The following is a 12,421-nucleotide window of genomic DNA, read 5'->3' as shown; positions in this document are numbered from 1 at the left end:
TTTTTTTATCACATGTTAGAGCATTTTTAAGGGTGTTAATAAAAAAAATATCTTTTTTGGAAGATTTTTCAAGTTTTATTTTCATAGCGTTAACAGCGCAGGTCCAATAAAGATTGTATTTGTTTATTTGTATTTGATTGTTACAGACGCAGCAATAACAAATATGTGGGGTTTTTTTTGTGTATTTGTGTTTTTTATACTTTAAGTGTTTGTATGGGAAAGTGACTTTTTAGGGGCTTATTTAAGGCTGCATTCACACGATCTTATACATTTTCACATTCTGTATATTTCTGGCGTATTGTGCCGTATATACGTGCCGTTTTTACCCGTATGCGCACGTATTGCACCGTATCTGTACCGTGTCCGTACAAAATATGGTGGGCCAGCAAATAATGACAAATTATGACAAAAGCTTGCCCATCCCCAAATTTGGTCACCTGACCGGCCCAGACTCCATTTTGTCTTTTCTGAGAGCGAGGTTTAGTCTCCATTGCTGCTTCTGGTTTCTGGCACTTCTTGTCTTTTGCGATGGCGTACAATCCCACAGACGATCTGCTCCTGGACTGGGTTGTACTGCGCTTTCTCCGAAGGTGTTCTGCAATGCGTGAGGAGGAGCGGCACTCGACTAGGCGATTTTGGGTTCATCCCATTGTTGCTGAGCGGCCTAGGAGGGGTCACTTCATGAACTTGTACGCTGACCTGCGCCAGCATCCGGACAAGTTTCACAACTACGTTCGGATGACTGTGACTTCATTTGATCGTCTTTTGGCGGACCTGCGATCGGGGCTCTGTTTGCAGGATACCAACATGAGGCGATCTGTGACACCAGAGGAACGGCTCATCGTGACACTGCGGTAAGTTTTTTCAATTATATACATTTCATTATTTCAAATTGGACAGTCTCTTTAAATATTAAATGTATTTTTTTTTTAGGTTTCTTGCCACTGGGAACTCGTTTGCTTCGCTGCATTATGAGTTCCTGCTGGGCGTTTCCACCATTTCAATGATCGTGAGATCGACCTGCGAAGTGATATGGAAGCGACTAAGACCTGCGGTCATGCCTGTGCCAACTGCTGAAGACTGGATCCGGATTTCTGATGGTTTCCTGGACTCAGCACAGTTTCCAAATTGCATCGGGGCACTGGATGGGAAACACATACGTGTGAAGAAGCCGGCTCACTCAGGGTCCCAATTCTTCAATTTTAAACAATATTTTTCTGTGGTTTTGTTGGCTTTGGCTGACAGTGACTACAAGTTTATAATTGTTGATATTGGGGCCTATGGAAGTTCTGCGGATGCAGTGGTCTTCAGGGCTTCCAGAATGGGTGAACGACTTCGCTCCAACCAGCTGACCCTGCCCGAGCCGAGATGTCTACCTGGATCTACTGGACCTCCTGCACCATTTGTGATCGTCGCTGATGAAGGCTTTGGACTTTCTCGTCATGTGCTGCGGCCATTCCCGCGGCGTGGTTTGGATGAACGGAGGCGCATTTTCAACTATCGACTCACACGAGCAAGACGGTATGTGGAGTGTGCCTTCGGGATTCTTTGCAGCAAGTGGCGGGTTCTTCACAGCTCAATTCAGATGGACCCGGACAACGTTAAGAAGGTAGTGCAAGCCTGCGTTATTCTTCACAACTTCATTCGGATCCACGATGGTGCTTCAGATGGTGACCTGGAGGGACAACATCCAACAGCGTCTATCCCCCTGGACAACACTCTCCAAGGACGACCCGGAGTGGCTGGACTGTTTGTTCGTGAGCAGTTTGCCTCCTACTTTGTTTCTTCGGAGGGTGTCGTTCCCTGGCAGATGGATGCTATTAGTGGACGTTGAGGCTCTGGATTTTTAGATTAGTGTTTGTTTTTTATTTTGAACCTTTTTTGTTTTGGTAGTTTAGTGTAGGGACTCGCAAGCGATGGGGCCCCTTGACGCGGGTTGTGAGCTTACTACTTCTTTGACCCATTTTAGTTGCTTTTTGGCTGACATTGGAAAATGAGTCAAAGGAGTAAACTATCCATCCTTTTTTATTTTTAATAAAATTATATACACAATACTTCGTCATGTGTTTTTTTTTTCAAAGACATTAGCAATGTGGTTGGATGGTTATGTGTGCATTTGAATTTGGATGTAATAATCTTCAAAAATGTTTTAAAAATGTGGCCGTATCTGCTGTTCTTTTAGCTTCTTTGGTCCAAAGATTTAGGATATAATTCAAATGTACATGTGGGGCTCCAGGTATCATAGTCGCTAATGGAGCTTGGAGTTCCTCAAGCACATTTGCAAATTTTAAAAAGGAGTAATTAAAGGAGCAAGTAAAGGAGGTGTGAGTGAGATGGAGGTATTATAACAAATATAAGAAGATTACCACATTCAAGGTGCTCGTATCTATGAGCAAGTGTACCTGGTTTATCCATGCTTGATTTGATGGTGATTTGCCTTTCAAAAAAAAAACCTTTAAAAGTACGTCTGAGTGAACAAAAAAGAGCCAGAAGGATGCAAGGCTACTTTGCTGTTTGATCCCTGCGGCCATCTGTCTATTTTGCATGCATATACAGGATGGTAGTGGATGGAGTAAAGAATAATGAAAGAAGACTTGTAATTTTTTTTTAAACGAATTTATAAACAAATATTAACACTATATACAATTCAAAATGCTGTATTTATAGCTCATACAGCTCTCTGGTATATGGACCTTCTGTTGCATGGCCATGAGAAGCCATGGCTGAAGAGCCTTCGTAGGGGCCATGGAACACAGGGGCCATGGCAGGGTATCTGGTGGATGGAGGTGGGCTTGGAGGTAGCAGTCCACCCACATGCTGACGCCGTCTCTCCAAAAAAAGAGCCACCTCGGACTTGTCCTTCGGTGTGCCTTTTTTAAAAATTTGCAGGACAGCCATCATGGCTACCCTGCAATTCATGTTGTCATCCTCATGCACTCCTTTTAGGTCTTGCACCATGGAGCGCATGAAGATATCCTCCGCCGATTCTTCGCGCCTCCTCCTCAACTGATCCAGGACCTCCGTCTCTGCAGCAATACTGAGACTTGACGATGCCAGCTGCCTCCTTCTATAGTGCATTGATGCAACGACAATTCTGAGGACACAAGAACTTACAATTCTTTTATTAATAATGCTTTAAAGTAAAAATATATTTTGATAACTTACTCTCCAACGTCCATCACCACATCCAAAAAACGCAAGAAACCTGTGTAGAGGTAAGGTTTCTTGTGCAGTGTCCCACTGCCACTTCGCCCCCTTTCTCCGATTTTTCCCTCTTATACTGCTATTACTATACTACTATTCTCTTGCTGAGACCCAGCGTGTGGAGACCTTTTTTACTATAAAAAAAAAGTTTTTTAATTTGCCGTTTCAAGCAATCATACAGAATAGTAATAAGAAGGTACAGGCCTGATGGCTGCAGGGGTGATACAGGGCACATGGCTGCAGGGGTGATACAGGGCACATGGCTGCAGGGGTGATACAGGGCACATGGCTGCAGGGGTGATACAGGGCACATGGCTGCAGGGGTGATACAGGGCACATGGCTGCAGGGGTGATACAGGGCACATGGCTGCAGGGGTGATACAGGGCACATGGCTGCAGGGCTGATACAGGCCTGATGGCTGCAGGGGTGATACAGGGCACATGGCTGCCGGGGTGATACAGGCCACATGGCCAGGGCCGGTTCTAGACAAAGTGGGGCCCTGGGCAAAACTAAAAGTGGGGCCCCAAAATAAAACTATTTATGACCAGTCACAGTCAGCAAGAGGTTCCTTTAGTATGGGAAAACAAACTGTAATATGGGAGAATTTTATAGGAGATAGATAAATGATAGGAAGCATGATATGGGCAGCATGGTGGCTCCGTGATTAGCACTACAGCCTTGCAGCGCTGGTCAATATGTGCAAAGATTTTGTATGTTCTCTCTGTGTGGGTTTCCTCCGGTTTCCTCCCACACTCCAAAAATTACTGGTAGGTTGATTAGACTGAGGCCCATTGGGGAGAGGGACCGATATTTTGTGAAAGCAGACACTTGCCCCATTTTCAAAATTGTATCAAAGATTTTATAGACATAGGCGCCTTCATGCAATTTTGATTCAAATTGAAACATTTTATTAAAAATACTTAAAATTTGACTTTGATGGCAAAAAATTTGATCCAAAAAGAAAATGTTTTCCTTCACTTCTCCTAAATGTAATAGATGGACATGTATACAGTTCACAAATGTGCCCTATTGATATGTTCACATAAATAAATCCACATAATATCAATAAAACTGTAATAACTAGATATCTGCTTTTCAGCTAGACATTTTTAGACAGTCACAACCTGCAAAATATATCAATAAAACAGAATAAAAAGTAAAAGGCGCCATAAAACCTATATAATTTTGAAAGCAGACAACCAGGCGATGCATTTGGCAATTAACATTCAAAATTTCCTCTAAAATATGTACAAATCCAGAATACTTATATAAAGAAAATCTACTTTCCTAAAACAGTAAGATGTGAGGAGAGCATACATACCCCACACCAATATATTCACCAAAATATGCAGCAAAGGGAACTGCAGAAAATTCACACGGACGTATCATTGTCTGTTCCTTAGACAATGGTAACCCAAATAAATAACTATATATCCATAAACCTCTCTAATGAGATAATAAAAGTCACTTTTAGATGTGCGCCATTGTATTAGCTGCACAATAACAGAACGCTCCGCACTTCATAAGAACGAGAGTGAGAACGTCATAACATAGGTGTAAATAATGGAGGATGATGGGAAATAAAAACTTTATTCCAGGACATGTGTGTGCTTTTGGTGTTACATATAACTTTTCGGACATGTTCTGGTCGCGGTGTAGTCACATTAGTTGAAGAGGATTGAATGTTCATCGTATCAGTCAATTTTCCCAACAAAAAATAACTATCACAAAATAAAAGGGAATAAGAGAGAAAGGGCCACATTTATCACTTTTGTGCGCCTAAGTGTAGTAGTTGCGCCTAAATTCTGGCGCACTGTTTTCCAGAATTATCACAAGCTACAACCATCTGTGATAAGTTAACTTCCTGCCTCTTATTAATCACTTTACTTTAACACAGTTTAGGCGCAATGTTAGATTCGGGCACTTACATGTGATCCTGCTACAAGCTCCTCTCTGCTTCTCCCACAGCCCAGAATGAAGATAACAATCACAGCAGCACCCAGGTGTGTGACACCCAGCACCCAGTGACCTCCTCAGCAGTAGCTTCTCCTGGAAGGGATCCCCCAGTGCTGGTCTCCTGCTGCACCCCTGGAATTCTGCACAGTATCCCCCTCAGACACTGGTGATACTGTGCAGAATTACATGGGGAACACTTGTCAGTACTATGTGCAACATTCTGTAACGTTCTCTTCTCTCTTGCTCTGAGCTCAGGATTCTGCAGAATGTTTTGTAAATAGAAGGTGATGAACTGTAAATAGAGTCTGCAGCTCCTGTCTGCAGAGTATCTCATGTCTGTATGATCTGTTCTAGTGTCTGCAGTGTCTGGATGAGTTTTTCTGCTAGAAATGATCTGTTCTGCAAAGGGGCTCAGAGCTTTCTTCTCAGTTAACGCCACCTTCGGGCTGGAGTGTTTTTGCGCCTAAATGAAAAGTCGCAAGTGATGAATATCATTAGGCGCTGCATTGCTTGGATAAATGAGGGAAAGCTGGTTATTTTTGCTGCGCAGCTAGTTTGGCATTTAGTCGCAAAAATGGCACAAAAACAGTGCACCTGTATGAAAAGGCGCAAAAACAACAGAAAAAAACGATTGATACATGTGGCCCAAAGTGTGTTCTTAGATAGTTCTGCATAGAGAAGGGTTAAAAACATGAATATTAGTTGATATTATCCCTTCTCAGAATGTAGTAACATATAAAGTGAATATTTCCATTATCTGTGAGGTGCAGCAGCTCCTGTGTGCAGCAAATGTTCCCTGAAGCCTGATGGCTAAGAATCTGGATTGGGGGGGGGGGTTAATTTCAGGGGGCTGTATCTCTGGCTCTGTGACACATAGAACCTTACTTCTTTTTTTCTATGAAAGGAGAGAGTCTCCTCTTTTATATGAATCTAAATTTCTGTTTCTAAATTGTAGGAAAACGTAGATATTAACTGTTAAACTGCCGTTGGGAGTGATTTTTATATATAAAAATGGTACCTGATATTCTCACTTTAAACCTGAATATCTCTGGATCCATGGCACCTAGAAACAAAATTCAAGTTTCATTTGAAAGAAGAGATTCTCCCCTTTCTCCCAGGTGCCCTGGGCAATTGCCACCTTTGCCTACCCATAGCGCCGGCCCTGCACATGGCTGCAGGGGTAATAGAGGCCTGATGGCTGCAGGGGTGATACAGGGCACATGACTGCAGGGGTGATACAGGCATGATGGCTGCAGGGGTGATACAGGGCACATGGCTGCAGGGGTGATACAGGCCACATGGCTGCAGGGGTGATACAGGGCACATGGCTGCAGGGGTGATACAGGGCACATGGCTGCAGGGGTGATACAGGCCTGATGGCTGCAGGGGTGATACAGGCCACATGGCTGCAGGGGTGATACAGGCCACATGGCTGCAGGGGTGATAGAGGCCTGATGGCTGCAGGGGTGATACAGGCCACATGGCTGCAGGGGTGATACAGGCCTGATGGCTGCAGGGGTGATACAGGCCACATGACTGCAGGGGTGATACAGGCCACATGACTGCAGGGGTGATACAGGCCACATGGCTGCAGGGGTGATACAGGCCTGATGGCTGCAGGGGTGATACAGGGCACATGGCTGCAGGGGTGATACAGGCCACATGGCTGCAGGGGTGATACAGGCTACATGGCTGCAGGGGTGATACAGGCTACATGGAGGCTGGGATTATGCATTACAAATGTCTGCAGGGGAAGGTCATGCGCATGGCTTCAGGGATCCGCAGGGGTGGGGTATGCACATGGCTGCAGGGTAGGGTAATTAACTTACCAAGAGATGCACGTTCCCGGGTACTGCTAGTAGCCCATTCGTCCAGCAATATTATTGCTGTAATCTCCTCCCACTTTTTGTGCTTGAGGGCACGGTCATGGAAGCCTTCCATCCTCTTATCCCATAGGATAGGGTGCGCTTGCACCAGAGCCAGAAGCCTCTCCATCTGCACATAAGCCATGTTGCTTCTGACTCCCAGGAAAGTCCTCCCCTCCCATAGTTCCTGGTATTCCTAGATAAATAACGTATGAACGGCAGCATACGGTGGCTACAACGTATGACACCCGTATTTTATACGTTCCCATAGACTTCAATGGGGCATACGGCCGCAAGAACATGAAAAAATAGGACATGCTCTATCTTTTTATACGGCTCACATACGGTGCGGTACGGTACGGTACGGTGACAAATAGGGTAATTCTTTGTATCACCGTATCTCCCATAGGAATGAATGTTGGCGTATTCTGGACGAATATATATATGGGCGTTTTTCAACGGTCGTGTGAATGCAGCCTCATAGTTATAAATTATAATGTTTTAAACTTTTTTTATCCTTTTTTTTATGGTATACAAACTTGAACTTGAACCAGCGCTGCTCTGATCAATTCATCACACTGTTCTAGATCTCTGCTTGCTGACATTCTATAGAAAGCGTCAATATTTACATTCTGTGGACATAAACCTGTCCATGGTCACACAAAACTGCAGCTTGCTATAACACACAGCTCTGATAGCTCTCTGTGATACTAATGAGTTGTGCACCTGTGTAATCATGGTCCGATTTCTATCCACTGGAAGTAAACATAAAAGATTTCTATAGAAAGGCACCATGCACATATAATTTAATTCATTTGCAATATACATACATTTATTTATTTGGTTTTAAAACATGTATGTCCACTAAAAGCATCCGGACTGTTATACATCAGATTCCCCCCAACAAAATCTGACACCCGATAATAAAAAACACCCCAGAGACCAACAGATCAGAAACCCTAGTCAAGAGCCGACCTGCTGCTATACCTTCCATGAGGAAACAGGTCACTAAGAACCCACAAAGTCCTAATATAGTCCTAATAATAGACCACAATGGGAAGTATCTTAACACAAGGCGACTCTTCCCAGAAAATGGGGTCAATATGATCCACTCCTCATCTATTCAATCGGTAACAGCTGTCATGGAAAAACCATATTTCTCTAACCAAAATGCATCATTATCCACACCAGAACCAACAACCTCCAGAACCAGCATAAGCAGAATACCTGGCCCGGATAGCTTAGACCACACAGCAAAAGTTTCCTGGCTGAAAAATAATCCTCATTCCTGCTCTGAAGATAGGACATTCCTGACCACATCACCAAGGGGATCAACACCCAGCTGGCCACCAAAATCAGGATCATGTCACACATCACCCTGGCACAACACCCCTTCATCAATCATGACCACCTATATGACAACAAACACCTCAAAAAATATGACATAAACAAAAACAAACAAAACTCCCTACCCAAAACCAGACCACCAGAGGCATAAACCATGGAGAAAAACACTTGCTTCACACAGGGATATACAGAGCAGATACACAGAGGAGATAAAGACCCTGCTGATCACCTGCAAAATATTCATGTGACTGGACAGAACCAACCAGTTCAAACCTACTTTGTTCTAAATAGTAAAGCTTATTACAAGGTATATGGACACAACAACCATGTCCTTGTTATCAGTAGCTGGAACATTCAGGGCCTCAAAGCCACGGCCGTTGGATGTAAAAAGCTATACCCAGATTTCAAGAAAAGACTAAATAATATAGACTTACAAGTCATCCTAGAAACATGGACTAAAACAGAGGATGAATCCCTTTTAATACAGGGAAATCTCTGTCTCTGTCCTGAAAAATAAGAACACCAAGCAGGGCCGGAGATCAGGAGGAATATTAAAATGGTACAATCATAAGCTCTTTGGGCAGATGACATCAGTGAAGAGAAGAGACTAGCACATATGGATAAGAATAGGCCGCTCCATCCTCAGCTCTCATTCTGACCTCTATCTCTGTGCAGCTTACGAAGCACCACCAGAGCCCCCCTATTTTAATCCAGACTGTGTCGATGTTCTAAAGAGGGAAGTCTCTCATTTCCAGGCAAAGTTCTAATCTATGGAACCAGTCATCAGCATTGGTCTAAAAACCAATACCAGTATATTTTCAAACAGTGTCTAGTTTTTGTATCTTTCATGGTCCAGTGTGGTGACATCATCCTGAAAATCAATTTTGAAGTGAGATGTAAATTGGTTGCATAACGTCACGGAGGCAGAGAGTTAAACACTGCAGTCAAGGTAGGGACCTCTGAATGCCTCCTCCTCTGTGATTGAGATCATGCATCGGACTTCAGAAGATCTGTTTAGTGATGTCTCTAGATGTAGGACCATCAATTACAGTGAATGGGGCTTGAATTCAGTGTTGATTCTCTACCTCCTTGATATAGCTCATGAAAGAAACTCGACCCGGGAGGTATTCAACTGCTTGGTAACATAATGGAAGTGTTTGATAAGGTCAATTTAGCTGGTTCCTTGTAATGCAGAACTGGAAGGAAGAAGGACTTCCTAACTGTGGATGAAATTATCTACATCTTGGGAGCAGAGACCGGCTGTAGTAGCCCCATACACACATAAAGAAAGAGGAGCAACAGAAAACTGCTTAACATAAGCCTAGGCCTCAGCCTCCATATACTAAATAAACTTAGAAAGGGAGACTCTTTAGGAAGGTACACAATGAGTTCTCAAGTAGGCAGCAGTGTGCCATGAATTCTGCAAACATTGGTGGCTTCATAGTCAACCCCAAACACATCTCTTAGATTACAACCAGCTCCTTCTATTCATCAAGTTTAACAATAAATTATCTGCACAAAAACCTCAGCAGACAAGCCTCTTCTGCCTCCCACCATTATAAAGATACCCCCAAACAGCCCAGAAGTCAAAGAAAAGCCCCAGAACTTCTACACAACTGTGTATCAGATGAACCCACAGGCAAACCAAGCCAAGAAAGACCTCAACCATATGCTGTACAAAATAGCAGAAATGTCCCATGTAAGGAGTCACATGTAAGGAACCCCAAGAGGACAAAAGGAAAACACCTGAACAGCTGGTACGACAAAGAGTGCAAAGCTCTATGGAAGGTCCTCCGAACTGCCTCCAACAAGATACATAGAGACCACAATCATGCCAAAAATCATGGCACTTATAAACAAGGCCCAGGAGGAATATATCAGTGACAGGAAGACCACCCAGAAAATGAACATCAACCAAAGTCTACAGAGAGATAACAGACTGGCCCCATACTTGGAGAAACTATGGGATTCCAGTGACTGTTAGATCAAGACCTGCTACAGACTGAGCACACCAACCTGGCCATGGTGCCAGATGGCACAGACAGAAATATGCCCAGCAATAGTGCAATGCACATGCCAAGATCAGAAGGCCACAGCCAGGGTCGGTCTGGCCCGCCGGGGGGCCGGTGAATCCCCCGGTGGTCCCCGACTCCTGTCACTGTAGCATGGGCCTTTAATCGAGGCTGCTCCTCTACTACTAACAATAGTATTTGCATCATTCAGACGCAAGTACTATTTCTTACAGCACCGCGCAGGACCTCCTGTGCGGCGCTGCTGTGACACAGGAAGCCCTTGTTAGCGCTTCCTGTGTCACTACCACAGAAGCAGCCAGAGGAGCGAACAGGAGGAGGAGCGAGGGGGAGGAAGCGCGGGAGCACCACATTCAAATCTGTGGCTGGTCTCCCTGGAGGTGCAGCCCGGGCAGAGCTGACAGGAGAAGCCCCGCCCACCAGCCCTGGCCTGCTGCACAGAGGAGACAGCCCCATCCACTGCCTGACCTGGACCTGCTGCTGGATATGAGGTAAGTGTAATGTGTATATGTATGTGTCTTCCCTGTGTATGTGTGTTTTGTCATGTGTATATATGTGTGTACAACATGTCCTGTGCTTGTATATAGACTGATAACATGTAATAGCTGTATATATAGGTGTAATGTGTTCTATATGTGTGTATATATAATGGTATAACATGTATTAGGTGTGTATATATAGGTGTCATGTATGTGTATATACAGGTTTTACATGTGATATATGTGTGTATATGCAGCTATACCATGTAAAGGGTGTAGATATAGGTGTAATGTGTGTGTATATACAGGTATAACATGAAATAGGTTTATATATAGGTGTAATATGTAATGTGTGTGTATATTTATATATAGTGATTGCTGGGGAGCTGTATATAGTGATTGCTGGGGAGCTGTATATAGTGATTGCTGGGGGGGCTGTATATAGTGATTGCTGGGGGAGCTGTATACAGTGATTGCTGGGGGAGCTGTATATAGTGATTACTGGGGGAGCTGTATATAGTGATTACTGGGGGAGCTGTATATAGTGATTGCTGGGGGAGCTGTATATAGTGATTGCTGGGGGAGCTGTATACAGTGATTACTGGGGGAGCTGTATATAGTGATTACTGGGGGAGCTGTATATAGTGATTGCTGGGGGAGCTGTATGTAGTGATTGCTGGGGGAGCTGTACACGGTGATTGCTGGGGGAGCTGTATACAGTGATTGCTGGGGGAGCTGTATACAGTGATTGCTGGGGGAGCTGTATATAGTGATTGCTGGGGGAGCTGTATACAGTGATTGCTGGTGGAGCTGTATACAGTGATTGCTGGGGGAGCTGTATACAGTGATTGCTGGGGGAGCTGTATACAGTGATTGCTGGGGGAGCTGTATATAGTGATTGCTGGGGGAGCTGTATACAGTGATTGCTGGTGGAGCTGTATACAGTGATTGCTGGGGGAGCTGTATACAGTGATTGCTGGGGGAGCTGTATACAGTGATTGCTGGGGGAGCTGTATATAGTGATTGCTGGGGGAGCTGTATACAGTGATTGCTGGGGGAGCTGTATACAGTGATTGCTGGGGGAGCTGTATACACTGATTGCTGGTGGAGCTGTATACACTGATTGCTGGGGGAGCTGTATACACTGATTGCTGGGGGAGCTGTATACAGTGATTGCTGGGGGAGCTGTATACAGTGATTGCTGGGGGAGCTGTATACAGTGATTGCTGGGGGAGCTGTATACAGTGATTGCTGGGGGAGCTCTATATAGTGATTGCTGGGGAGCTGTATATAGTGATTGCTGGGGGAGCTGTATACAGTGATTACTGGGGGAGCTGTACACGGTGATTGCTGGGGGAGCTGTATACAGTGATTGCTGGGGGAGCTGTATATAGTGATTGCTGGGGGAGCTGTATATAGTGATTGCTGGGGAGCTGTATATAGTGATTGCTGGGGGGCTGTATATAGTGATTGCTGGGGGAGCTGTATACAGTGATTACTGGGGGAGCTGTACACGGTGATTGCTGGGGGAGCTGTATA

At 44.5% G+C, this 12,421-nt stretch overlaps 1 protein-coding gene across 1 annotated transcript; it reads left to right on the top strand.

The window, feature by feature from the left end:
- The first annotated feature begins 528 nt into the window (after positions 1-528).
- Positions 529-1,834, top strand: LOC140065951 (uncharacterized). The gene is made up of 2 exons (XM_072113512.1): positions 529-854; positions 934-1,834. The coding sequence occupies exons 1-2, from the start codon at positions 529-531 to the stop codon at positions 1,832-1,834; spliced, it is 1,227 nt and encodes a 408-aa protein (XP_071969613.1).
- The last annotated feature ends 10,587 nt before the right edge of the window (positions 1,835-12,421 follow it).

Source organism: Engystomops pustulosus, chromosome 6 (genome assembly GCF_040894005.1).
Source record: "Engystomops pustulosus chromosome 6, aEngPut4.maternal, whole genome shotgun sequence".
Classification (NCBI taxonomy): domain Eukaryota; kingdom Metazoa; phylum Chordata; class Amphibia; order Anura; family Leptodactylidae; genus Engystomops; species Engystomops pustulosus.
The sequence above is the reverse complement of the archived record's forward strand: the minus strand, read 5'-3'. Positions and strand labels throughout refer to the sequence as shown.